The sequence below is a fragment of the Anomalospiza imberbis genome, chromosome 23 (assembly GCF_031753505.1).
Source record: "Anomalospiza imberbis isolate Cuckoo-Finch-1a 21T00152 chromosome 23, ASM3175350v1, whole genome shotgun sequence".
Lineage (NCBI taxonomy): Eukaryota > Metazoa > Chordata > Aves > Passeriformes > Viduidae > Anomalospiza > Anomalospiza imberbis.
The window spans coordinates 6,557,891-6,585,283 of NC_089703.1; the positions used below are offsets into that span (position 1 = coordinate 6,557,891).

General features: G+C 45.1%; 1 protein-coding gene and 1 long non-coding RNA gene across 2 annotated transcripts; both read left to right on the top strand.

Annotated features, from left to right (window-relative positions):
* The first annotated feature begins 700 nt into the window (after positions 1-700).
* On the top strand, positions 701-4,612 carry LOC137461683 (uncharacterized). The gene is made up of 3 exons (XR_010993453.1): positions 701-878; positions 1,062-1,418; positions 1,971-4,612. It is a non-coding gene; the product is annotated as an uncharacterized lncRNA (long non-coding RNA).
* An 8,703-nt stretch (positions 4,613-13,315) lies between these two features.
* Positions 13,316-26,415, top strand: C1QTNF12 (C1q and TNF related 12). Its single transcript, XM_068171390.1, has 8 exons — positions 13,316-13,526; positions 15,391-15,510; positions 16,142-16,253; positions 17,932-18,113; positions 19,715-19,823; positions 20,280-20,370; positions 23,589-23,667; positions 26,168-26,415. Exons 1-8 carry the CDS (start codon positions 13,380-13,382, stop codon positions 26,264-26,266), a joined length of 939 nt encoding a protein of 312 aa, XP_068027491.1. The 5' UTR covers positions 13,316-13,379; the 3' UTR covers positions 26,267-26,415.
* The last annotated feature ends 978 nt before the right edge of the window (positions 26,416-27,393 follow it).

A 27,393-nucleotide genomic window follows, 5' to 3' on the forward strand; every position in this document is an offset into this window, starting at 1 on the left:
CCTGCCTGGGTCGTTTTGGGTTTTGCTGCTGGTGAGAAGTCAAAACATTGTTGGGGAACCACCTTGGTTTGTAGAGTTCTCCTCCATCTGTGGCTGGAACGTTGAAGATCTTCAGCAGATTTGGACTCCGTTGAGTTTTTAATCCAGGATGAGTGGGACTCTGGGTGGAAAATTTGGGATTTTTGCCCTTCCTGGGTTGTTTTGGGTTGGGAAGTCAAAGCGCTGTTGGGGAATCACCTTGGTTTGTAGAGTTCTCCTCCATCTGTGGTTTGAACATTGAAGATCTTCAGCAGATTTGGACTCCATTGAGTTTTCAATCCAGGATGAGTGGGACTGCTTGGAATGGGACGTTCTGGGTAGAATATTTGGGGTTTTTTGCCCCTTCTGGGTTGTTTTGGGGTTTTGGGTTCTGCTGCTCACGGTGGGCTTCGCCGCCTTCGCCTACACAGTCAAGTACGTGCTGAGGAGCATAGCCCAGGAGTGAGATCCTGAGAAGACCAAATTTTACCGGGGTTTTGGGGTGGCTGGGGCTCTTTGGGGGGAAATTTGGGGTTTTTGCCCTGCCTGGGTCGTGGTGGGTTTTGCTGCTGGTGAGAAGTCAAAACATTGTTGGGGAACCACCTTGGTTTGTAGAGTTCTCCTCCATCTGTGGTTTGAACATTGAAGATCTTCAGCAGATTTTGACTCCGTTTGAGTTTTCAGTCCAGGATGAGTGGGACTCTGGGTGGAAAATTTGGGGTTTTTGCCCTTCCCGGGTTGTTTTGGGGTTTTGGGTTGGGAGGTCAAAGCGCTGTTGGGGAATCACCTTGGTTTGTAGAGTTCTCCTCCATCTGTGGTTTGAACATTGAAGATCTTCAGCAGATTTTGACTCCGTTCGAGTTTTCAATCCAGGATGAGTGGGACTCTGGGTGGAAATTTTGGGATTTTTGCTCCTCCTGGGTTGTTCCGGTGGGTTTTGGGTTGGGAAGTTAAAGCATTGTGGGAGGACCACCTTGATTGGTAGAGTTCTCTATCTGTGGCTGGAACGTTGAAGATCTTCAGCAGATTTGGACTCCGTTGAGTTTTCAATCCAGGATGAGTGGGACTGCTTGGAATGGGACGTTCTGGGTAGAATATTTGGGGGTTTTTGCCCCTTCTGGGTTGTTTTGGGGTTTTGGGTTCTGCTGCTCACGGTGGGCTTCACCGCCTTCGCCTACACAGTCAAGTACGTGCTGAGGAGCATAGCCCAGGAGTGAGATCCTGGGAAGACCAAATTTTACCGGGGTTTTGGGGTGACAGGGGCTCTTGGAGCGGGATATTTGGGGTTTTTGCCCTGCCTGGGTCGTGGTGGGGCTCGGGGAGCCACCTTGGTTTGTAGAGTTCTCCTCCATCTGTGATTTGAACATTGAAGATCTTCAGCAGATTTTGACTCTGTTCGAGTTTTTAATCCAGGATGAGTGGGACTCTGGGTGGAAAATTTGGGATTTTTGCCCTTCCCGGGTTGTTTTGGGGTTTTGGGTTGGGAGGTCAAAGCGCTGTTGGGGAATCACCTTGGTTTGTAGAGTTCTCCTCCATCTGTGGTTTGAACATTGAAGATCATCAGCAGATTTTGACTCCGTTTGAGTTTTCAATCCAGGATGAGTGGGACTCTGGGTGGAAAATTTGGGATTTTTGCCCTTCCCGGGTTGTTTTGGGGTTTTGGGTTGGGAGGTCAAAGCGCTGTTGGGGAATCACCTTGGTTTGTAGAGTTCTCCTCCATCTGTGGTTTGAACATTGAAGATCATCAGCAGATTTTGACTCCGTTTGAGTTTTCAGTCCAGGATGAGTGGGACTCTGGGTGGAAAATTTGGGATTTTTGCCCTTCCTGGGTTGTTTTGGGGTTTTGGGTTCAGAAATCAAAGCGCTGTTGGGGAGCCACCTTGATTGGTAGAGTTCTCCATCATCTGTGGCTTGAGCGTTGAAGATATTCAGCAGATCTGGACTCCGTTGAGTTTTCAATCCAGGATGAGTGGGACTGCTTGGAATGGGACTCTGGGTAGAAAATTTGGGATTTTTGCCCTTTCTGGGTTATTTTGGGGTTCTGGGTTGGGAGGTCAAAACATTGTTGGGGAGCCACCTTGGTTTGTAGAGTTCTCCTCCATCTGTGGTTTGAGCGTTGAAGATCTTCAGCAGATTTGGACTCCTTTGAAGTTTTCAGTCCAGGATGAGTGGGGCTCTTTGGATTGGGACTCTTTGGGTGGAAAATTTGGGGTTTTTTGCCCCTTCTGGGTTGTTTTGGGGTTTTGGGTTTCGCTGCTGGTGAGAAGTCAAATTTGTTGGTTTTATTGTCCCAAAAATGGGGTTTTGTGTCCCAAAAATGGGGTTTTGTGTCCCAAAAATGGGATTTTATTGTCCCACTGATGGATTTTGTGTCCCAAAAATGGGGTTTTGTGTCCAAAAATGGGGGTTTCTTGTCCCATTGATGGATTTTGTGTCCCAAAAATGGGATTTTATTGTCCCACTGATGGATTTTGTGTCCCAAAAATGGGGTTTTGTGTCCCAAAAATGGGGGTTTCTTGTCCCATTGATGGATTTTGTGTCCCAAAAATGGGATTTTATTGTCCCACTGATGGATTTTGTGTCCCAAAAATGGGATTTTATTGTCCCACTGATGGATTTTGTGTCCCAAAAATGGGTTTTGTGTCCCACAAATGGCTTTTGTGTCCCCAAATCAGCATTTTGGGCTCTGGGGACAGAGGGAACGGCGCCTGGGGAGGGAAAATCCCAATTTTGGGTTGGGAATACCAAGGGAGCTCCCGCAGAGCAGCTGGCTCCGAGGTGAAACCCCACATTTGGTCCCACTCGCTTCAAGTTTTCCTTCAATTCTTTAAAAAAAAAAAAAAACAAAATTCCTTTGGGATTCAGGAAATATTTTCACCCCCAAATCCCAACCCCAGAATTCCTTTGGGATTCGTCTGCTGAGGTAAGACCTTACATTTTGTTAAACCCTTGAAAACCATCAAAACCCCAAAAATTCCTTTGGGAATTTTTGAGGTAAAACCCCAAATTTGTTTCCTTTTGCTTCAATTCTTTTTACAAAAACCCCAAAATTCCTTTGGGATTCTGAGAATATTTCACCCCAAACCCCAAAATTCCTTTGGGATTCGGAGAATATTTCACCCCAAACCCCAAAATTCCTTTGGGATTTGGAGAATATTTCACCCCAAACCCCAAATCCCAACCCCAAAATTCCTTCCTGAATTTTTGAGGTAAAACCCCAAATTTGTTTCCTTTTGCTTCAATTCTTTTTAAAAAAAAGCCAAAATTCCTTTGGGATTCTGAGAATATTTCACCCCAAATCCCAACCCCAAACCCCAAAATTCCTTTGGGAATTTTTGAGGTAAAACCCCAAATTTGTTTCCTTTTGCTTCAATTCTTTTTAAAAAACCCCAAAATTCCTTTGGAATTCTGAGAATATTTCACCCCAAATCCCAACCCCAAATCCCAAATCCCAGAATTCCTTTGGGAATTTTTGAGGTAAAACCCCAAATTTGTTTCCTTTTGCTTCAATTATTTTAAAAAAACCCCAAAATTCCTTTGGGATTCTGAGAATATTTCACCCCAAACCCCAAAATTCCTTTGGAATTCTGAGAATATTTCACCCCAAATCCCAACCCCAAATCCCAAAATTCCTTCGTGAATTTTTGAGGTAAAACCCCAAATTTGCTTCCTTTTGCTTCAATTCTTTTTAAAAAAAACTCCAAAATTCCTTTGGAATTCTGAGAATATTTCACCCCAAATCCCAACCCCAAAATTCCTTCGTGAATTTTTGAGGTAAAACCCCAAATTTGTTTCCTTTTGCTTCAATTATTTAAAAAAAAACCCAAAATTCCTTTGGGATTCTGAGAATATTTCACCCCAAACCCCAAAATTCCTTTGGAATTCCAAAAATATTTTGCCCCAAATCCCAAAATTCTTTTGGGATTCATCTTCTGAACGAAAACCTTAAATTTTATTAAATCCTTTAAACCCATCAAAACCCTATTTTTTTTTAATTTTTTCCCTAAACATTTGTTGCATTTAAACCCCAAAATTCCGATTCTTTGGAATTCCCTGGATTTGGTGAAGATTTCTGGGATCCCTGCGGATTCCAGGATTTGGGAATGGAATTTTTATTCCCATTTTTTTGGGGGGATCGAGTTGTGTTTTCCTGGGAATTCACCCCTTCCCGAAAACAAAAAAAATCCCAGAAAAATGAAATTTCAACCTCTCCCTCAGGATAAAATCTTGGAGTAAACCCTTGAAATTCCACGGATTTAAAAGTTTGGGAATTTTTCCGCAGAATCTTCATTTTGGATAAAAATTCCTGGATTTTGGGGGGATTTTTCCCCTTTTTCCTGGAGCTTCCAGGCTCACGGAATATCCCGAGGCTGCGTTGTGATTTCCTCATAATAAAAACCCATAAAAAATCGACTTTGTGGGGCTTTTTTTTGGGAATCAAATTCCATGGGGGAAAGATGGGATTGGGAATATTTCAGTTGATAAATAAAATAATGAAAAAAATTCATTTTTCCTGATTTTTGTCCTTTTTCCAGTCGGATTTTCCAGCTTCCCTCGGATCTCTCGGTGTCTTTCAGTCATCGTTAATAATTCCAATTATTCCTTGAAATTTTGGGAAATCTTTGGAGCATTCCTGCTGATAATTAGTGTTTTTAATTAATATCAAAATATAAAAAAATATATTATTATAAAATACAATTTGATATGATTACATATAATTCTAGTAGATACAAATTATTTATAATATAAATATATAAATTATAAACACTTGATCATTTGTATTAGCATTAATTTAATTAATAATTACAGGTAATTAATAATGAATTGATCAGGGAGATCAATCCTGCCGTTTTCATGGGAAAAAATTGGATTTTTTAATCCCTTTTCCAGTGGAAAAATCACACTAAAAAAAAGGAATTAATTCCATAGAAACTCCACGAATTCCTTGAAATTTTGGGATATTTTTGGATCATTCCTGCTGATAATTAGTGATTTTAATTAATATAGAATTATAAATAATAAAGTATATTATTAGAAAATAAAAATATAATTTTATATAATATAATTATAGCAGATACAATTTATTTATAAATCAAATTCCTAAATTATAAATACTTAATAATTTGTATTAATATGAATTAATAATTACAGGTAATTAATAATGAATTGATCAGGGAGATCAATCCTGCCGTTTTCATGGGAAAAAATTGGATTTTAAAATCCCTTTTCCAGTGGAAAAATCACACTAAAAAAAAGGAATTAATTCCATAGAAACTCCAAGAATTCCTTGAAATTCTGGGATATTTTTGGATCATTCCTGCTGATAATTAGTGATTTTAATTAATATAAAATTATAAATAATGAATTATACATTATAAACATAATGTATATAATTATAGTTAATATTCTAACACATTATATTGGTTATAACATAATTTTAATTAATATTAATTTAACTCATAATTACAGTTAATTAATTAATAATTAATCCTGCTGTTTTCATGGAAAAATTTGGATTTTTAAAGCAGGAAAATCCCATTTCCAGCGGAAAAATCACCAAAAAAAAGGGAATTAATTCCATAAAAACTCCAGGAATTCCCAAACTCCTGGAATTTCTTTTGGGAACGTGCGCGGCTCGTTAGGATTAATTAGGAATTGTTAATTAGCGCTGGCAGCTTTGCCCTGCGGGGTTATTTCCCGTTTGGAGGGGGGGAAATTTGGGAATTTTTTCCGGGAATTTCGGGTTTTTTTGGGATCGACCACGAGGTGGCGCCGCGGGGTCGGGAATTGGGGCTGGGTTTGGGGAATCCTGGAAAATCCCAAATCCCAGAAACCCCAAAATCCGGGAGCGCCTCTGGGAATGGGCAAAATTTTATGGGATTGGCAAAAATCCTGGAGCGTCTGGGGCTCTGGGAATTCCCTGGGGAAGCTTTTTATGGGATTGAAATCGGGAAGGGGATTTCTGGGACGATCCCAAAATCGGGAAGGGGATTTCTGGGACGATCCCAAAATTGGGAAGGGGATTTCTGGGATGATCCCAAAATCGGGAAGAGGATTTCTGGGACGATCCCAAAATCGGGAAGGGGATTTCTGGGACAATCCCAAAATCGGGAAGGGGATTTCTGGGATGATCCCAAAATCGGGAAGGGGATTTCTGGGACGATCCCAAAATCGGGAAGGGGATTTCTGGGACAATCCCAAAATCGGGAAGAGGATTTCTGGGACAATCCCAAAATCGGGAAGGGGATTTCTGGGACGATCCCAAAATCGCGAAGAGGATTTCTGGGACGATCCCAAAATCGGAGAGAGGATTTCTGGGACGATCCCAAAATCGGGAGGACGATCCCAAAATCGCGAAGAGGATTTCTGGGACGATCCCAAAATCGGAGAGAGGATTTCTGGGACGATCCCAAAATCGGGAAGAGGATTTCTGGGATGATCCCAAAATCGGAGAGAGGATTTCTGGGATGATCCCAAAATCGCGAAGAGGATTTCTGGGACGATCCCAAAATCGGAGAGAGGATTTCTGGGACGATCCCAAAATCGGGAAGAGGATTTCTGGGACAATCCCAAAATCGGGAAGAGGATTTCTGGGATGATCCCAAAATTGGGAAGAGGATTTCTGGGACAATCCCAAAATCGGGAAGGGGATTTCTGGGATGATCCCAAAATCGGGAAGAGGATTTCTGGGACGATCCCAAAATCGGAGAGAGGATTTCTGGGATGATCCCAAAATCGGGAAGAGGATTTCTGGGATGATCCCAAAATCGGGAAGAGGATTTCTGGGACGATCCCAAAATCGGGAAGAGGATTTCTGGGATGATCCCAAAATCGGGAAGGGATTTCTGGGACGATCCCAAAATCGGGAAGGGGATTTCTGGGACAATCCCAAAATCGGGAAGGGGATTTCTGGGACAATCCCAAAATCGGGAAGGGGATTTCTGGGATGATCCCAAAATCGGGAAGAGGATTTCTGGGATGATCCCAAAATCGGGAAGGGGATTTCTGGGATGATCCCAAAATCGGGAAGAGGATTTCTGGGATGATCCCAAAATCGGAGAGAGGATTTCTGGGACGATCCCAAAATCGGGAAGAGGATTTCTGGGACAATCCCAAAATCGGGAAGGGGATTTCTGGGATGATCCCAAAAATGGGGAATTTTGGAGGGGATTTTCCCAAGAATTGGGAAAAGGATTTCTGGGATGATCCCCAAATTAGGATGAATTATTTTTGGGATGATCCCAAAATTGGGAAGAGCATTTTTGGGATGATCCCAAAATCAGAATAAATTAGGGTGATCCCAAAATTGGGAAAAGGTTTTTTGGAATGATACCAAAATCAGGATGAGGTTTTTTGGGGCGATCCCAAAATTGGGATAAGGATTTTTGGGATGATCTCTGAGCCCTCCAAAAAGGATTTCTGGGATGATCCCAAAATTGGGATAGGATTTTTGGGTTTTTTCCCTGTCCTGAATTCCAGGGTTTTCCCATTCCCAAATTCCATTTTTTCCCGGTTTTTCCCCTCCCCAAATTCCAATTTTTTTCCCCCTTCCCAAATTCCAGGTTTTTCTGGAGATGTTGCCAAAAACGGGGAGGAAAAAAATTAAATTTTCTGGAGTTTGGGTTGGGAATGTTTCTTGCCTCAGTTTCCCCGAGTTCCCTGAAAACTGGGAAGATGGGACATGGATCATCCCAAACTGGGAATAAACTGGGAATTCTGCCACATCCAAACTGGGGTTTATCCCCAGGCAGGGATTTCCAGCCCTGCTGGGCGCTCCAAATTCCCCAAAAAAAGCTGATTTTCCTGGGATAAAATAAAATTTTAAAAATCTGGTTTTCCTGGGATAAAAATCTCAAAAAATGCCTGATTTTTCTGGGATAAATTCCCAAAAAAATTTATTTTCCTGGGCTAGAATCCCCAAATAAACTCTGATTTTCCTGGGATAAAATCCCTAAAAAAAGCTGATTTTCCTGGGATAAAATCCCCCCAAAAATCTGGTTTTTCTAGGATAAAATCCCAAAAAAACCCTGGTTTTCCTGGGATAAATTCCCAAAAAAACCCCCGATTTTCCTGGGATAAATTCCAAAAAAAATCCCTGACTTTCCTGGGATAAATTCCCAAAAAAAATCCCTGATTTTCCTGGGATAAATTCCAAAAAAACCCTGATTTTCCTGGGATAAATTCCAAAAAAAATCCCTGTTTTTCCTGGGATAAATTCCCAAAAAACCCCGATTTTCCTGGGATTAATTAAAAAAAAAAAATCCCTGATTTTTCTGGGATAAATTCCCAAAAAACCCCGATTTTCCTGGGATAAATTCCCAAAAAACCCCGATTTTCCTGGGATTAATTAAAAAAAAAAATCCCTGATTTTTCTGGGATAAATTCCCAAAAAACCCCGATTTTCCTGGGATTAATTCAAAAAAAAAAAAATCCCTGATTTTTCTGGGATAAATTCCCAAAAAAATCCCTGATTTTCCTGGAATAATTTCCCAAAAAACCCAGATTTTCCTGGGATAAATTCCAAAAAAACCCAGATTTTCCTGGAATAAATTCCCAAAAAACCCAGATTTTCCTGGGATAAATTCCCAAAAAATCCCTGATTTTCCTGGGATAAATTCCCAAAAACCCAGATTTTCCTGGGATAAATTCCCAAAAAATCCCTGATTTTCCTGGGATAAATTCCCAAAAAAACCCTGATTTTCCTGGGATAAAATCCCCCCAAAATCTGATTTTTTCTGGATAAAAATCCCTAAAAAAATCGAATTTTTCTTGGATAAAATCCCAAAATAAGTTGATTTTCCCGGGATAAGCAGGGGCGGGAGCGGGAATTCCTGGACGGTGCCAGAGGCGCTGCCAGCTCCTCCTTTTTTCCCTTTTTTTTTTTTTTCCCTGTTTTTTTTTCCTCCTCCTCCTCCCGGAGCCGATGGAAACTCCTCCGGGAGGGCGGAGGAGCCGCAGCTCGGCCGGGGCTGGGATTTGGGATTTGGGATTTGGGGTTTGGGATTTGGGGTTTGGGATTTGGGGTTTGGGATTGCGCTGGGAAACCCGCGCCCTTCTGCCCCCTGAGCGCGCCGGGACCTGCGGGGATTTTTTAGGGAAAAGCGGAAAAAAGAGAGGAAAAACTCTGGGAAAACTTTGGGAAAACTTTGGGAAAACTTTGGGAAAACTTTGGGAAAAAATTTGGGAAAACTTTGGGGAAAACTTCGGGAAAACTTCACCTGCTCCTCCCGGAGCCGGGACACCCGCGGGGCTTCGCTGCCCCCCGGAGCTTTTGGGGTCCCGGGGGTTTGGGGTTGGGTTTTTGGGGTGCGAGAGGTTTGGGGTTTGGGATCTGTTTTTTTGGGGTCTGAGGAATTTGGGGTTTTGGGATTTGTTTTTTGGGGTGTGTCTGATTTATTTTTTGGGGTTGGGTTTTTGGGGTGTGAGAGGTTTGGGGTTTGGGATCTGTTTTTTTTGGGATCTGTTTTTTGGGGTGTGAGAGGTTTGGGATTTGTTTTTTTGGGATCTGTTTTTTTGGGATCTGTTTTTTGGGGTCTGAGGAATTTGGGGTTTGGGGATTTGTTTTTTGGGGTATGTCTGATTTGTTTTTTGGGGTGTGAGAGGTTTGGGGTTTGGGATTTGTTTTTTTGGGATCTGTTTTTTTTTGGATCTGTTTTTTGGGGTCTGAGGAATTTGGGGTTTTGGGATTTGTTTTTTGGGGTGTGACTGACTTGTTTTTTGGGGTGTGACAGGTTTGGGGTTTGGGGTTTGGGATTTGGTTTTTTGGGATTTGTTTTTTGGGGTGTGAGAGGTTTGGGGTTTGGGATTTGCTTTTTGGGGTTTTGGGATTTGTTTTTTGGGGTGTGACTGACTTGTTTTTTGGGGTTGGGTTTTTGGGGTGTGAGAGGTTTGGGGTTTGGGATTTGGTTTTTTTGGGATTTGGTTTTTTTGGGATCTGTTTTTTGGGATCTGTTTTTTGGGGTCTGAGGAATTTGGGGGTTTGGGATTTGTTTTTTTGGGTGTGAGGAATCTGTTTTTTGGGGTGTGTTTTTTGGGGCATTGTTTTTGGGGGTGTGAGGAATTTGGGGTTTGGGATCTGTTTTTTGGGATGCAAGGGGTTCGGGGTTTGGCATTGTTTTTGGGTGTGCAGGATTTGTTTTTTGGGATTTGTATTTTGGGGTTTGTCTTTTGAGGTGTGAGGAATTTGGGGTTTGGGCTTTGTTTTTTGGGATGTGAGGGGTTCGGGGTTGTGTTTTGGGGTTTGTTTGTTGGGTGTGAGGAATTTGTTTTTTGTTTTTTCTTTTTTTGGGGTGGGAGAGCTTTGGCTTTTGGGATTTGCTTTTTGGGCTGTGAGGAATTTGTTTTTTGGGTTTTGGTTTTTTTTGGGGTGTGAGAAGCTTGGGGTTTGTTTTTTGGGGGGTTGGTTTGGAATTTGGTGAGGAATTTGGTTTTTGGGGTTTCTTTTTGGGGTGTGAGGGGATTGGGGTTTGGGACTGTTTTTGGGGGGTAAAGGATTTGTTTTTTGGGGTTTGCTTTTTGGGGTGTGAGGGGTTTCTTTTGAGGGATCTGTTTTTTGGGGTGTGAGGAATTTGGGGTTTGGGGTGTGAGAGATCTGTTTTTTGGGGTTTGTTTTTTGGGGTGTGAGGAATTTGGGGTTTGGGATTTGTTTTTTGGGGTGTCAGGGGTTTGGGATTGGTTTTGGGGGCTTGTTTCTTGGGGTGTGAGGAATTGTTTTGGGATGTGAGGGCTTTTTTTGGGGGTGTGAGTGGTCTGTTTTTTGGGATTTGTTTTTGGGGTGTGAGGCATTTTTTTAGGATGTGAGTGATCTGGTTTTGGGGGTGTGAGGGATTTTTTGGGGTGTGAAGGATTTTTTTTGGGGGTGTGAGGGCTGGGTTTTGTCCTTCCAAGGCCGAGCTGGGATGCTGGCGATTCCCGGGATTCCAATTCCCGGGAATGCCGAGGGAAGCTCGAGGATTCCTCGGCCTCTGAGCCGAGCCTGGCTAATCTCCGCCTGAGCTTGGGCTCAGCTCTGCCCTGCAGCTTTCAGGACCTTTAAAACCAGTTTTAAACCCGATCTGGGGGGGGGGGCTGAGAGCATTTAAAACCAGTTTCACGCCGCATTTGTGGGGACAGAGTGAAACCAGTTTTAAATCTGATTTGGGGTCAGAAGGGGCAGAGTAAAACCAGTTTCAAGCCCCATTTGTGGGTGCTGAGTGCCTTTAAAACCAGTTTCAAGACCCATTTGGGGGGACAGAGTAAAACCAGTTTCAACCTGGATTAAGGGGGTCAGAAGGGGCAAAGTAAAACCGGTTTCAAGCCCTATTTGGGGAGCAGAGTAAAACTGGTTTCAAGCCTGATCTGGGGGCACAGAGTGCCTTTAAAACCAGTTTCAAGCCGGATTTAGGGAGGCAAAGTAAGACCAGTTTCAAGCCCCATTTGGGGGGCAGAGTAAAACCAGTTTTAAGCTCGATTTTGGGGAGCGCTGAGTGCCTTTAAAACTAGTTTTAGGCCGGACTTAGGGCAGAGCAGCCTCTCTCCTCTGGGATTTCTGGGAAGCTCCCACGGACTCAGCTCCTCCCAGGGATCCAGAATTCCAAAGAAATTCCAAAGAAATTCCAAAGAAATTCCAAAGAAATTCCAAAGAAATTCCAAAGAAGTTCCAAAGAAATTCCAAAGAAGTTCCAAAGAAGTTCCAAAGAAATTCATCTCCGGCTTTTCCATCCCAAGGAGCTGCTTGGAACCTTCTGGAATTCGGATTTTTTTTGGACACAAATTTGGGTTTTTTTGATCCTGAGGGGTTTTGCACCTGGCTGCTTGGATCCCCCTGAAATTCGGATTTTTTTGGACACAAATCCGGTTGGATCCCCCTGAAATTCGGATTTTTTTGGACACAAATCCGGTTGGATCCCCCTGAAATTCGGATTTTTTTTTGACACAAATCCGGTTGGATCCTTCTCACCTGCTTAATTCTGGATTTACTTGAGAGACAAATCTGGTTTGTTTTGCTCCCGAAGGATTTTCCACCTGGCTCCTTCATCCTCACCTGGTTCCTCTGGATTTTTTTTGGACACAAATCCATTTTTTTCATTGCTGACTGCTTGGGTCCTTCCCACCTGCTTAACTCTGGATTTATTTTAGAGACAAATCTGGTTTTTATTGCTCCTGAAGGATTCTGTGCTCGGCTCCTTGACTTTAACCTGCTTCATTTGGATTTTTTGGACACAAATCTGGATTTTTTTTGGCCCTGCAGCATTTTCCCCCTGGCTCCTCAATCCTGACCTGCTCCATTTGGATTTTTTTTTAAATTTTCTTGGTCCTGAAGCATTTTCCCCTTGGCTCTTTGATCCCAACCTAATAAATTCGGATTTTTCGGACATAAATCCGATTTTTCCTCCTTCCTGGAGCATTTTCCTCCTGGCTCCTTGATCCTGACCTGGTTAATTCAGATTTTTTTGGTTTTTTTATGGTCCTGAAGCATTCTCCCCCTGGCTCCTTGATCCTGATCTGATTAATTTGAATTTTTTGGGACACAAATCCAGTTTTTCCTTGCTGTTGGAGCATTTTCCCCATAGCTCCTTGACCCTGACCTGATTAATTTGGATTTTTTGGGACACAAATCCAATTTTTTTTGGTCCTGAAGTATTTTATACCTGGCTCGTTGATCCTGACCTGGTCAATTTGGATTTTTTTTGGGACACAAATCTGATTTTTCCTCCTTCCTGGAGCACTTCCCCTCTGGTTCCTTGATCCTAACCCAGCTAATTTGGATTTTTTGGACACAAATCCAGTTTTTTTTGGTCCTGGAGCATTTTCTTCCTGGCTCATTGACCCTGACCTGGCTAATTTGGATTTTTTGGGACACAAATCTGATTTTTTATTTGGTCCTGGATCATTTTCCCCTGGCTCATTGACTCCGACCCGGCTCATTTGGATTTTTTGGGACAAAAATCCAATTTTTTTTGGTCCTGAAGCATTTGATACCTGGCTCGTTGATCCTGACCTGGTCAATTTGGATTTTTTGGACACAAATCCAGGTTTTTTTGGTCCTGGATCATTTCCCTGTTGGATCCTTGACCCCGACCCGGCTCATTTGGATTTTTCGGGACACAAATCTGATTTTTCCTCCCTCCTGGATCATTTCTCTCTTGGATCCTTGACCCTGACCCGGCTCATTTGGATTTTTCAGGACACAAATCTGATTTTTCCTCCCTCCTGGATCATTTCCCTCTTGGATCCTTGACCCCGACCCGGCTCATTTGGATTTTTCGGGACACAAATCTGATTTTTCCTCCCTCCTGGATCATTTCCCTCTTGGATCCTTGACCCCGACCCTGCTCATTTGGATTTTTCGGGACACCAATCGGATTTTCCTCGCTGCCACCATGCCGGGCTGGTGGCTGCTGCTGGCGCTGCTGTGCCACCAGCTGTGTCCCCGCGCGGTGACAGCGGCCAGGAGGGACAGGAAGGGCAGGAAGGAGCACCCGGAGCCCCTCAACACCTCCCTGGCCAACAGCGAGGAGCAGCCCAAGGTGGGTGCCGGGATCATTCCCGGAGTTATTCCCGGATTTATTGGGATTTTCCTGCCTTTTCTCAGCTGATTCCATGCTCATCCCATCAAATCCCTTTGGTTTTTTTATTTAATTTTGATGGTTCCTCATGTTGGGAACAGCAGAGGACTCCCAAGGTGGGTTCTGGGATAATTCCCAGATTTATTCCCAGATTTATTGGGAATTTCCTGCCTTTTCTCAGCTGATTCCAGGCACATCTCATCAATTCCCTTTGGTTTTTATGTTTCATTTTGATGATTCCTCATGTTGGGAACAACTGAGAACTCCCAAGGTGGGTTCTGGCTTCATTCCTGGGTTATTCCTGGATTTATTGGGATTTTCCTGCCTTTTCCCAACCTCATCTCGTCAATTCCCTTTGGTTTTTATGTTTCATTTTGATGGTTCCTCATGTTGGGAACAGCAGAGGACTCCCAAGGTGGGTGCTGGGACCATTCCCAGATTTATTCCTGGATTTATTGGGATTTCCCTGCCTTTTCTCAGCTGATTCCATGCTCATCCCATCAAATCCCTTTGGTTTTTTTATTTAATTTTGATGGTTCCTCATGTTGAGAACAACCGAGAACTCCCAAGGTGGGTTCTGGGATAATTCCCAGATTTATTCCCAGATTTATTGGGAATTTCCTGCCTTTTCTCAGCTGATTCCAGGCACATCTCATCAATTCCCTTTGGTTTTTATGTTTCATTTTGATGATTCCTCATGTTGGGAACAACTGAGAACTCCCAAGGTGGGTGCTGGCTTCATTCCTGGGTTATTCCTGGATTTATTGGGATTTTCCTGCCTTTTCCCAACCTCATCTCGTCAATTCCCTTTGATTTTTTATTTAATTTTGATGGTTCCTCATGTTGGGAACAGCAGAGGACTCCCAAGGTGGGTTCTGGGACCATTCCCAGATTTATTCCTGGATTTATTGGGATTTTCCTGCTTTTTCTGAGCTGATTCCAGGCACATTTCATCAATTCCCTTTGGTTTTTCTGTTTCATTTTGATGGTTCCTCATGTTGGGAACAACTGAGAACTCCCAAGATGGGTTCTGGGATAATTCCCAGATTTATTCCTGGATTTATTGGGATTTTCCTGCCTTTTCCCAGCCTCATTTCATCAATTCCCTTTGGTTTTTATGTTTCATTTTGATGGTTCCTCATGTTGGGAACAACTGAGAACTCCCAAGGTGGGTGCTGGGACCATTCCCAGAAGGATCCATTTTTCCGTCCTCTGAACATCTGGGTGGGTTTTCCATGGAATTTCAGGGGATTATCAGGGAATGGCAGTCCCAGCCGTTGGAAGAAGATCTCTGAGGAACTTCCAGAGCTCTTGGCTCCTCCTGGTCCCTCAGTGTCCCCCAAAAATTAGCCTGGGCTGGATTTTTTGTGTCTTATGAGCATCTGGGTGGGTTTTCCATGGAATTTCAAGATCTCTGAGGGACTCTCGGAGCTTTTGGTCCTCCTGATCCCTCAAGGACACCCTCAGTGACCTCCAAAAGCAGCAGGAACAGCCTGGGCTGGATTTTTCCATCCCTCGAACATCTGGGTGGGTTTTCCATGGAATTTCAAGATCTCTGAGGGACTCTCGGAGCTCTTGGCTCCTCCTGGTCCCTCAGTGTCCCCTAAAAAGCAGCGTGGGCTGGATTTTTTGTGTCTTATGAGCATCTGGGTGGGTTTTCCATGGAATTTCAAGATGTCTGATGGACTCTTGGAGCTCTTGGCTCCTCCTGGTCCCTCAAGGACACCTTCAGTGTCCTCCAAAAGCAGCGGGATCAGCCCGGGTTGGGTTTTTTGGACCTTCTGAGGGCAGTCAGTCCGTGATCCTTGTCCCGGCGTGTCCCCAGCTCCCGGAGCCCGCGGACCCGCGGATCACGGACCCACGCAGGACCTGGATCTCCTTCGTGCACCGCCCGGACGACGGCAGCAACTCCAAGAGGCGGTGCAAAGGCAAAGACAAAAAATTGGTAGGATTTCCTCTCCATCTCTCCCATGTTTTCCTTCCTTTTTCTCATCCTTTCCATTTTTCTGGGTTTAATTTCTCCACGTTTTGGATAAATTTGAGGTTTCTTGCTTTGGCAGAGAGGTGGGAATTTTGAACCAGCTGCTCTCAAACTGAGCCTTTTTTGGGGGGTTGTTTTCCCGCTCATTAAAAATAAAATCCAATTTTTTTCTTCTCCTTCCAAGAGATAAAGTCCAAGTATCCTAAAGGATAAATTAATCAAGGTGTGGACAAGTGGTTTATTTCAAATTAATGAGCTGAGTGACAGGTCATTAATCATGTGGCACTTTTCATCTGCTGCTTGGACAATCTTGAATTCTTTTAATTATTTTAATTATTTGAGGAGTTTTTTTGCATCTTCTGAGCAATCTGGGCAGGTTTTCCATGGAATTTTAGAGGATTATCAGAGGAATGGGAGTCCCAGCAGCTGGAAAAAGATCTCAGAGGGACTCTCAGAGCTCTTGGCTCTTCCTGATCCCTCAAATGTCCTCCAAAAATGATCGGAAATTTTCTGGGAACAAACCCCCTCACGTTGCTGATGTCCCTGGAGGATTTTCTGGTTTTAATCCCAAATTTTCCTTTGTTTGTTCCCTCAGCGAGGCCTGGTTGGGCCTCCAGGGCCTCCTGGGCCTCAGGGACCTCCAGGAGCTCCTGGGGCTGAAGTCACCAGAGAAGTTCTTCTGCAGGAGTTCAAGGAGATCTTAAAAGGTAAAAGATGTTAAAAAGTCAAAGATTTTCCAAGGTAAAGGGTATTAAAGGCTGGAGGAGCTTTGCTTTGGTGAAGCACCAGGGCAAATCTTCACCCTCAGGCATTCCCCTGGCAACCAAAAATGTTCCCCCAGTGCCGCTGGGCTTCGGCTGAAGATCCAAGTGCAGAATTCCAAGCACACATTCATGGTTTCATAGGCCAGGCCCTTAAATTAAGATTTGATTTCATTTTATTTCATTTTATTCCCCTTTTCCCCTCAGAAGCCATCAAGCCCATGGCCTCCCTGGTCCTTTCAGCCCACCCCAGCCAGCTCCTCCTGTCCCTGGAGGAGGCTCCATTCACTGGCCAGGCCCTTAAATTTACATTTTATTTATTTTTATTCCATTTTATTCCATTTTATTCCATTTCATTCCATTTTATTGCCCCTTTTCCCCTCAGAAGCCATGGAGCACCGGGCCTCCCTGGCCATCTCAGCCCACTCCAGCCAGCTTCTCCTGCCCCTGGAGGAGGTTTCATCAGGGGAATAGGAATGGCCAGGCCCTTAAATGAAGATTTTATTCCATTTTATTCCATTTTATTCCATTTTATTCCATTTTATTCCATTTTATTGCCCCTTTTCCCCTCAGAAGCCATGGAGCACCGGGCCTCCCTGGCCATCTCAGCCCAGCCCAGCCGGCTCCTCCTGCCCCTGGAGGAGGTTTCATCAGGGGAATAGGAATGGCCAGGCCCTTAAATGAAGATTTTATTCCATTTTATTCCATTTTATTCCATTTTATTCCATTTTATTCCATTTTATTGCCCTTTTCCCCTCAGAAACCATCGAGCACCGAGCCTCCTTGCCCATCTCAGCCCACTCCAGCCAGCTCCTCCTGCTCCGGAGGAGGTTTCATTAGGGGAATAGGAATGGCCAGGCCCTTAAATGAAGATTTTATTCCATTTTATTCCATTTTATTCCATTTTATTGCCCTTTTCCCCTCAGAAACCATCGAGCACCGAGCCTCCCTGGCCATCTCAGCCCAGCCCAGCCGGCTCCTCCTGCCTCTGGAGGAGGTTTCATCAGGGGAATAGGAATGGCCGGGCCCTTAAATGATGATTTTATTCCATTTTATTCCATTTTATTCCATTTTATTCCATTTTATTGCCCCTTTTCCCCTCAGAAACCATCGAGCACCGAGCCTCCCTGGCCATCTCAGCCCACCCCAGCCGGCTCCTCCTGCCCCTGGAGGAGGTTTCATCAGGGGAATAGGAATGGCCGGGCCCTTAAATGAAGATTTTATTCCATTTTATTCCATTTTATTCCATTTTATTCCATTTCATTCCATTTTATTGCCCCTTTTCCCTCAGAAGCCATGGAGCACCGAGCCTCCCTGGCCATCTCAGCCCAGCCCAGCCGGCTCCTCCTGCCTCTGGAGGAGGTTTCATCAGGGGAATAGGAATGGCCGGGCCCTTAAATGAAGATTTTATTCCATTTTATTCCATTTTATTCCATTTTATTCCATTTTATTGCCCTTTTCCCCTCAGAAACCATCGAGCACCGAGCCTCCCTGGCCATCTCAGCCCACCCCAGCCGGCTCCTCCTGCCCCTGGAGGAGGTTTCATCAGGGGAATAGGAATGGCCAGGCCCTTAAATGAAGATTTTATTCCATTTTATTCCATTTTATTGCCCTTTTCCCTCAGAAGCCATGGAGCACCGGGCCTCCCTGGCCATCTCAGCCCAGCCCAGCCAGCTGCCCCCGCTGCTGCTGGCCCTGGAGGAGGTGCCGTCGCAGCGGCGGGTGGAGGAGGCGTTCCACTGCAAGCTCAAGGGCCAGGTGCTGGTGGACAAGAAGACCTTGGTGGAGCTCCAGAATTTCCAGTCGGTGAGGATGTCCAGACTCATCCTGGTGGGGATGAGCAGCTCCAGGGCCCTGCTGAGCTTCCTGCTCAGCCCAGAAACTCCTCTGAGGCTGAAAGGAAGAGACAAATCCATGAGAAAGTGTCCAAAGGAAGGCCAGAGGTGGATCCACCTGGGATCCCCTTTTTAAATCCGATATTCCACAGGTTCTATCCCTGATGGATCCACCTGGGATCCCCTTTTAAAATCCGATATTCCACAGGTTCTATCGCTGATGGATCCACCTGGGATCCCCTTTTAAAATCTGGTATTCCAGAGGTGCTGTCCCTGATGGATCCACCTGGGATCCCCTTTTTAAATCTGATATTCCACAGGTTCTATCGCTGATGGATCCACCTGGGATCCCCTTTTAAAATCTGATATTCCACAGGTTCTATTGCTGATGGATCCACCTGGGATCCCCTTTTAAAATCTGGTATTCCAGAGGTGCTGTCCCTGATGGATCCACCTGGGATCCCCTTTTTAAATCCGATATTCCACAGGTTCTATCGCTGATGGATCCACCTGGGATCCCCTTTTAAAATCCATTATTCCAGAGGTTCTATCGCTGATGGATCCACCTGGGATCCCCTTTTAAAATCCATTATTCCAGAGGTTCTATCCCTGATGGATCCACTTGGGATCCCCTTTTTAAATCCATTTTTCCATTCTTTCCCAGACTTTTGGCAGCTTGGCTTGGCAGCCAGGCCGGATCAGCCCTGAGGCGTGGGCAGGGCTGCAGGGAGAGCTGCTGCCTCATTAATTAGCAGGGAAAATGGGACTAATTAAGCCATCCCAGCAGTGGGCTGCTGCTTCCTGTGCCTCAGGGACGAGGTGCCCAACTCATTCCCAATTTTTCCTGGCTCGGAGCTGCTGTGAGAGGCTCTGGGTGCCAAGCTGGCACCACAGGCCGGGACAAGAAGAGTCGGGTTTGGGCTGTGCCCTCTGGGAAAGGGGAGTGCAGAGCCAGGAGCAGCACAGGGATGGATCTGGGATCAGCACAGGGATGGATCTGGGATCAGCACAGGGATGGATCTGGGATCTGCACAGGGATGGATCTGGGATCAGCACAGGGATGGATCTGGGATCAGCACAGGGATGGATCTGGGATCAGCACAGGGATGGGTCTGGGATCAGCACAGGGATGGATCTGGGATCTGCACAGGGATGGATCTGGGATCAGCACAGGGATGGATCTGGGATCAGCACAGGGATGGATCGGGGATCAGCACAGGGATGGATCTGGGATCAGCACAGGGATGGATCTGGGATCAGCACAGGGATGGATCTGGGATCAGCACAGGGATGGATCTGGGATCTGCACAGGGATGGATCTGGGATCTGCACAGATATGGATCTGGGATCTGCACAGAGATGGATTTGGGATCAGCACAGGGATGGATCTGGGATCAGCACAGGGATGGATTTGGGCTCATCTTAGGGATTCAGGATTTGGGCTCAGCCCAGGCATTCAGGATTTGGGGTCATCCCAGGGATTCGGGCTCATCCCAGGGATTTAGGATTTGGGCTCAGCCCAGGGCTGGGTTTGGGCTCAGCCCAGGGCTGCAGCTCTGTTCTCTCTCGCAGCCCGTGGCCAAGGGCGCGTTCCTGCGGGGCTCGGGACTGAACCTGGCCACCGGCCGCTTCACCGCCCCCGTGGGCGGCATCTACCAGTTCTCAGCCAACGTCCACATCGGTGAGTGCTGCCCCGGGGAGCCCAAACCCCCTGGAGACCCCCAGAGAACCCCCGGATATTCCAGAGGTTCTGCCACTGATGGCCAGTGATGGATCCCCTTTTTAAATCCATTATCCCAGAGGTTCTGCCACTGATGGATCCACCTGGGATCCCCTTTTAAAATCCATTATCCCAGAGGTTCTGCCACTGATGGATCCACCTGGGATCCCCTTTTAAAATCCCTTATTCCAGAGGTTCTGCCACTGATGGATCCACCTGGGATCCCCATTTAAAATCTGATATTCTAGAGGTTCTATCCCTGATGGATTCACCTCGGATCCGTTGCCTTTGGCTCCATCAGACACAAAGGAACCTTCTGGCACCTCCTGCAGCCATCCCAGGGCTGCTGGAGCCCCTCAGGAGCCCAAACCCCAGGATTTGTGGGAATGCTGACATTTTCCCCACTGTTTTTCCTAGACCACAGCGAGCTGAAGAGCAAAGTGCAGCTGCGGGCCCGGGACAGCGTGCGGGTGCTGATCTGCATCGAGTCCCTGTGCCACCGGCACACGTGAGTCGCCCCGGGGCCTCCAGGGATTCTTCCCCTCACATTTTCCATGTTCCCTGATATTCCAGCCCACTCTGGCAATTCCTTCCCTCAGGGGGATTTGGGGAGCTTTTCCAGGGAGGAAGGGGCTGGAAAAGGAGCTTTTCCAGCAGAGGGCAAAGCTGTGGCTCTGTCCTTGCTCCAGACCCCAAAATCCCTGCCCAGGTTGATTCTAATGCTCTGCCCTGAGCTCCTCCAGAAATCCACAGGTCCAGAATTCCAGAGATCCACAGTTCCCAAAATTCACAGATCCAGAAATGATCCAGAGATCCATAAATCCACAGGAATCCAGAAATCAGGATGGATTTGGGATGGATCCCAGAGTGATCAGGATGGATTTGGACAGATCCCTCAGGATGGATTTGGGACAAATCCCAGATCCCTTGGGATGGACTGGGACAGATCCCAGATCCCTCAGGATGGATTTGGGACAGATCCCACCCTCAGGATGGAATTGGGACGGATCCCTCAGGATGGATTCGGGACAGATCCCAGATCCCTCAGGATGGAATTGGGACAGATCCCAGATCCCTCAGGATGGAATTGGGACAGATCCCAGATCCCTCAGGATGGATTAGGGATGGATCCCTCAGGATCGATTGGGGACAGATCCCAGATCCCTCGGGATGGAATTGGGACAGATCCCAGATCCCTCAGGATGGATTAGGGACGGATCCCTCAGGATGGATTCGGGACAGATCCCAGATCCCTTGGGATGGATTCGGGACAGATCCCAGATCCCTCGGGATGGAATTGGGACGGATCCCTCAGGATGGATTCGGGACAGATCCCAGATCCCTCGGGATGGATTGGGACAGATCCCAGATCCCTCGGGATGGAATTGGGACAGATCCCAGATCCCTCGGGATGGAATTGGGACGGATCCCTCAGGATGGATTCGGGACAGATCCCAGATCCCTCGGGATGGAATTGGGACAGATCCCAGATCCCTCGGGATGGAATTGGGACAGATCCCAGATCCCTCAGGATGGAATTGGGACGGATCCCTCAGGATGGAATTGGGACAGATCCCAGATCCCTCGGGATGGAATTGGGACAGATCCCGGATCCCTCAGGATGGACTGGGGACACGTCCCAGGGCCTCGCGCGTGGCTGGGACGGCCGGCAGCAGCGCCGGGAGCCTGCCTGGACTCATTCCCTGTGGAATTTCCTGGGAATGCCAGCCCTGACTCACCCATCCATCCATCCATCCATCCATGGGGCTGGAAAAGCCCCCGGGGCTTCGGGACGAGCCCCGGAAACTCGGCACGGAGGAGAGGAACGGCTGGGGCAGGATCTGACACAGCCTCACCTCAGCAGCTGCCAAGGGGCTCCAACTTCTCAATTTTCCTGGGAAAAACTCGTTGGGACTTGCAGGGATTCACCACTGGGAAAAATATAATAAAAAAACAAAATACAAAAAACAAGGAGGAAAGGGGTTGGTTTAATTGGGAAAATAAGGAGAAGCCAGGCTTAAAACTGAGTTTAACTGGGTTTGTGCTGAGTGGCAGGTGCCAAGTGGCTCCCACTTTTTATTTTTTCTGGGAGAAACACCTTGGGACTTGCAGGAATTCATCACTGGGAAAAAAATAATGTTTTTTAAAAAAAGGAGGAAAGATTTGATTGGGAAAATAAGGAAAAACCACAGTGGGTAGGGAGGGAGGAACTGGTTAAACTGAGTTTAACTGGGCTTGTGCTGAGCAGCTGCCAAGTGGCTCCAACTTTTCATATTTTCTGGGAAGCCACGTCTGAACTTGCAGGGATTCATCACTGGGGGAAAAAATAATTAAAAAAAAAAAAAAAAGGAGGAAAGATTTCATTGGGAAAATAAGGGAAAAGAAGGGTGGGCAGGGAGGGGGGAACCAGCCAGGCTTAAAACTGAGTTTAACTGGGCTGTGCTGATCCAAGAACCTGGATCCTGCAGAGAAGAGCTGGATTTGTTTTGGGAATTGGGAATTCTGCCGGGAGCAGCTCTCCCTGAGCCAAAGAAAAAAGTGAAGCTCTGCTTGGATTTTGGATGATTTTTTTTAAACTTGTGTGTGATCCCCGATCTCAAAACCCTCCCCAAAAATTACAAAATTTGTCCTTTCTCACACTTTTGAGGTTCGGGTGAAACAAACTTTTCATTCCCTGGGGAAAAAAATGGATTTTTTGGAATAGATCCAAAGGGGTTTTGGGAAAAAAAAAAACTCTGGGAAAAGGTGGTCTCCAGCTGGGTTTTGTATCCGAAATCCAGCGCTTTTGTGGATTTTTCAGCATTCCTGCAGTGAGGAAAAGCTGCTCCTGGTTAATTTTTACGGCAGCTGGAATCGTGGAATTGTGGAACTTTGGAATTGTGGGATCACAGAATTATGGAGTGATGGAATTGTGGAATTACTGAATAATGGAATGATGGAGTTGTGGAGTTACAGAGTTATCGTGGAATCATGGAATTGTGAATTTATGGAATTATGGAGTTGTGGAATCAGGGAATCATGGAATTATGGAATCATGGGATCATGGAATTGTGGAATTATGGCATCGTGGAATTATGGAATTGTGTGGGATCAGGGAATTGTGTGAGATCAGGGAATTGTTGAATCATGGAATTATGGAATCATGGAATTGAGGGATCATATAATTATGGAATTATGGACTTGTGGAATCATGGAATTATGGGCTCAGGAAATTGTGGGATCGTGGAATTATGGAATCATGGAATCATGGAATTATGGGATCAGGAAATCATAGAATCATGGAATTATGGAATTATGGAATTGTGGGATCATGGAATTATGGAATTGTGGGATCATGGAATTATGGAATTGTGGGATCAGGGAATCATGGAATCATGGAATTGTGGGATCATGGAATTATGGAATTGTGGGATCATGGAATTATGGAATTGTGGGATCAGGGAATCATGGAATCATGGAATTGTGGGATCATGGAATTATGGAATTGTGGGATCATGGAATTATGGAAGGGACCTTAAAGATCTTCCCACTCCCATGGCCAGGGCCACCAAACTTCCACCATCCCATCCTGGCTTTAAACCCTTCCCCACATCCCAAATCCTGTCCAAATTCCCCTTTTTTTGCTCCAACTGCTCTGAATTCCAGGGAAACTGAGGGAGAATTGTCCTTGCACACCCAAGTGTGGGGCTGCCTGAGGGCTTTGATCCGTTTATTTCTCATTTTCAGGTCCTTGGAAGTCATTGCTGGCCTGGAAAGCAACAGCAAAATCTTCACTATTTATGTCCACGGCTTGCTGCAGCTGCAGGTGAGGCCCGGAAAATTGGGAATTTCTGCCTGAAAATTGGGAATTTCCTGCCCCAAATCTCTGGGCAGGACATGGAATTCTTTCCTGGACTCTGCCCGGGAGGTGCAGGAAATAATGAAATAATAATAAATAATAATATAAATAACAATATAAATAATATAATATAGAAATAATAAATCATGAAATAATAATAATGAAATAATAATATATAAAGTTATATATAAATAATATATAAAATATATAAATAAAGTCTATAAATATATGTAAAAACAATATATATAAATAATAACAATAATAAAATAATAAACAATAAAATATATTTCTTTATAAATATATCCTTTATAAATAAATAATGAACAATTCAACAATAAATTAACAATAATTGTAATGTTAACAATTAATAATAATTAAAATAAATAAATAAATAAATAACTTTAAAATTATAATTACATAATTTAAAAAACTCTTTTTTTTCCTACATTTTAAAGAGGGAAATTCCTCACCTGGGGCAGCACCAGGAGGAAAAGCTTGGCTGGGGTTTCCCATTCGGAATTGAAGGCACGGGAAGAAGCTTCCCTCTAAGAAAAATCCAATATTTACAATAAATTTTGATTTCTTTTCCTTTGCCAACTCTCCCCTGGCATTGCGCTCCCAGTGGAATTTCCATTCCCAATGGAATTTCCATTCCCAGTGAACTGAAATTCCATTCCCAATGGGATTTCCATTCCCAGTGAACTGAAATTCCATTCCCAATGGAATTTCCATTCCCAGTGAACGGAAATTCCATTCCCAATGGAAATTCCATTCCCAGTGAACTGAAATTCCATTCCCAATGGAAATTCCATTCCCAGTGAACGGAAATTCCATTCCAAATGGGATTTCCATCTCCAATGAATTGAAATTCATTCCCAATGATCTGAAATTCCATTCCCAATGATCTGAAATTCCATTCCCAACGGAATTTCCATTCCCAGTGAACTGAAATTCCATTCCCAATGGAATTTCCATTCCCAGTGAACTGAAATTCCATTCCCAATGGGATTTCCATTCCCAGTGAACTGAAATTCCATTCCCAATGGGATTTCCATTCCCAATGAACTGAAATTCCATTCCCAATGAACTGAAATTCCATTCCCAATTGAAATTCCATTCCCAATGAACTGAAATTCCATTCCCAATGGGATTTCCCACCTCCCATGACGAGCTCTGAAGCCACTTCACCCAAGAAGGCGCCAGGGCAGGAAGGATTTTTTGGAAAAATAAAACTCAAAAAAACCACACAAAAATTCTTCCAAACCACACAAAAATTCTTCCAAACCCACAAAAGTTCCTCCACTCCACCAGCTCCTTCCCAGAACTGGGCTGAATTCCTGCTGGAAGCCTGCTGAGAATTCCAGCCTTTCTGTGCTGCCAGGCGCTGACCCCCAGGAGAACGCTGCACTGACCCGGGGCCGTGCAGAAGCTTCCAAAGTGGAATGGTTGAACTGGGATTGCGGGGGTGGAGTTTGGAGAGAAGTGTGTGATGTCACAGGGTGGGAAACTCAGAGCTTGGGGTTTTAGAATGTGGTGATACAGAGAGAGCAAGACGGAGGATTTAGGGTGGGAGCTGGTCCTTCTTTTTCACCCTCACCACCTCCTTCTTCACTTTCTCCTTCACCTCCTTCACCTCCTTCTTCTTCTCCTCCTCCTCCTTCTCCTCCTCCTTCTCCTCCTTCTTCTTTCTTCTTTCTTCTCCTTCTCCTCCTTCTTCACCTTCTTCTTCTCCTCCTCCTCCTCCTTCTCCTCCTTCTCCTCCTTCTTCTCCTCCTCCTCCTCCTCCTCCTCCTCTTTCTCCTCCTTCTCCTCCTTCTTCTTTCTTCTTTCTTCTCCTTCTTCTCCTCCTTTTCTCCTTCTTCACCTTCTTCTTCTCCTCCTCCTTCAGCTTCTTCTTCTCCTTCTTCTTCTTCTCCTTCTTCACCTTCTTCTTCTCCTTCTTCACCTTCTTCTTTACCTTCTTCTTCTCCACCTTTTCTTTCTTCTCCTTCTCCACTTTCTTCACCTCCTCCTTCTCCTCCTCCTTTTTCTTCTCCTCCTCCTCCTTCCCTTCCTTCTCCATGGGTTTGGGTGGTTTTGTGCAATTGGATAAAAAAGTCTGCGTTGCAGGCCACGGCTGGTTGGTTATTGGGTTAAAAGTAGAAATAATTAGGTGTCATTTGTTAATTGGACAGTTTATCCTTAAAAGGCCTCGTAAGGAGAGAGACGCGGCTCCGTTTTTGGTTTGTTGGAGAGCAGTGCTGCAGAGCTCACAGTTTATAAAACTGTAACACAGATAAAAACCAGTAAACATCTGAGTCCAAACAAGAAATTCCATCTCGCGCATTTCATCCCAACCCTGGCGAAAAAGGAGCTAAAGCTCAACAAACTCCTGCTGGAGTTAGAAAATCCCCAGAAGGGGATTTTCCCTTGGTGTTTTCCTGTGGAATGTGCCAGAAATTCCTGCTTTCCCCCGTTCTCCCTGCAGGCTGGGCAGTACGCCTCCATCTTCGTGGACAACGGCGCCGGCGCTGCCGTCACCGTCCAGAACGGCTCCGATTTCATGGGAATGCTGCTGGGAGCCTAGCACCACGACGGCCAGCCCAAAATCCCCCAATTCCTGCATTTTGGACTGAAAAAAAACCCCAACTTTGACCTCGAACCTGCTCCCTGTACCTGCAGAACTTCTCATGATCCCCGGCTCCTCCAGCTTTGCTTCCAGAAGTTGCTGCTGATTTTTGAGGCCGTTCTTCGTCAGAATTCTGCTTTTTATCCTCTTTTTATCCAAAAAAAAACCCCTTGGAATATTTCATTTGTGCTTCACCAGACGCTCACGGGGCAGCACGCTGGCGCTCGGGGCTCGTTCCGTTGTAATTTGATTATTTCACCGTATTTCACTTGTAACCAGCACGGGCTTGGAGTCTTTTTGGGATTGATTCGGGGGTTTTTTTTGGGCTTGGAATTGAAGGATTGAGATGGGAAATATCAGAAATAAATCAGTGACTCTTTTCTGTGTGGTGGGGAGGAAGGGGACAAGGATTTTTCCAGGAAAATTGCTTTTTCCAGGGGGTTGGAAAGGGTTTGGATCCTCACCCAGGTTCAGAATTGGGTGTGTTTGACCCGGAAAATGTTGGATTTTCCTACAATCCAAGGCTTGAACTCTTTAATTGGGGTCCTTTATAGCAAAATAAAATTATATATATTATAATTATATAATTGCATCTCTAATTACATATTTCATAAATACAATTATATATAATTATATATATTATATTTTTAAAAAATACATAATATATATAATTATATGTATATGTATGGTTTTCCATAGTTTATACAGACAGTTTCCCCAGTTTGTTTATTCACTCTCCCTCAAATCCTGGAATCCCAAAATCCCAAACTCCCTCTCAATCCCGGAATCCCAAACTCTGCCCCAAACCCAAGAATCCCAAACTCTCCCTCAGTCCCAAAATCCAAAAACTCTCCCCCAGTCCCAAAATCCCAAACCCTCCTTCAAACCCAAAATCCCAAACCCTCCCTCAATCCTGGAATCCCAAACTCTCCCCCAATCCCAAAACACCAAACTCTCCCCCAGTCCCAAACTCTCCCCCAATCCTGGAATCCCAAACTTTCCCCCAGTCCCAAAATCCCAAACTCCCCCTCAAACCCAATAATCCCAAAGTTTTCCCCAAACCAGGAATCCCAAACTCTCCGCCA

Excerpts from the sequence above, each read along its gene's own strand:
- C1QTNF12 (XM_068171390.1), top strand. The coding sequence starts at position 13,380 with ATGCCGGGCTGGTGGCTGCTGCTGGCGCTGCTGTGCCACCAGCTGTGT. Across the intron at positions 13,527-15,390 it reads ACAGCGAGGAGCAGCCCAAG|CTCCCGGAGCCCGCGGACCC; the intron begins GTGGGTGCCGGG and ends GCGTGTCCCCAG. Across the intron at positions 19,824-20,279 it reads CTCAGCCAACGTCCACATCG|ACCACAGCGAGCTGAAGAGC; the intron begins GTGAGTGCTGCC and ends TGTTTTTCCTAG.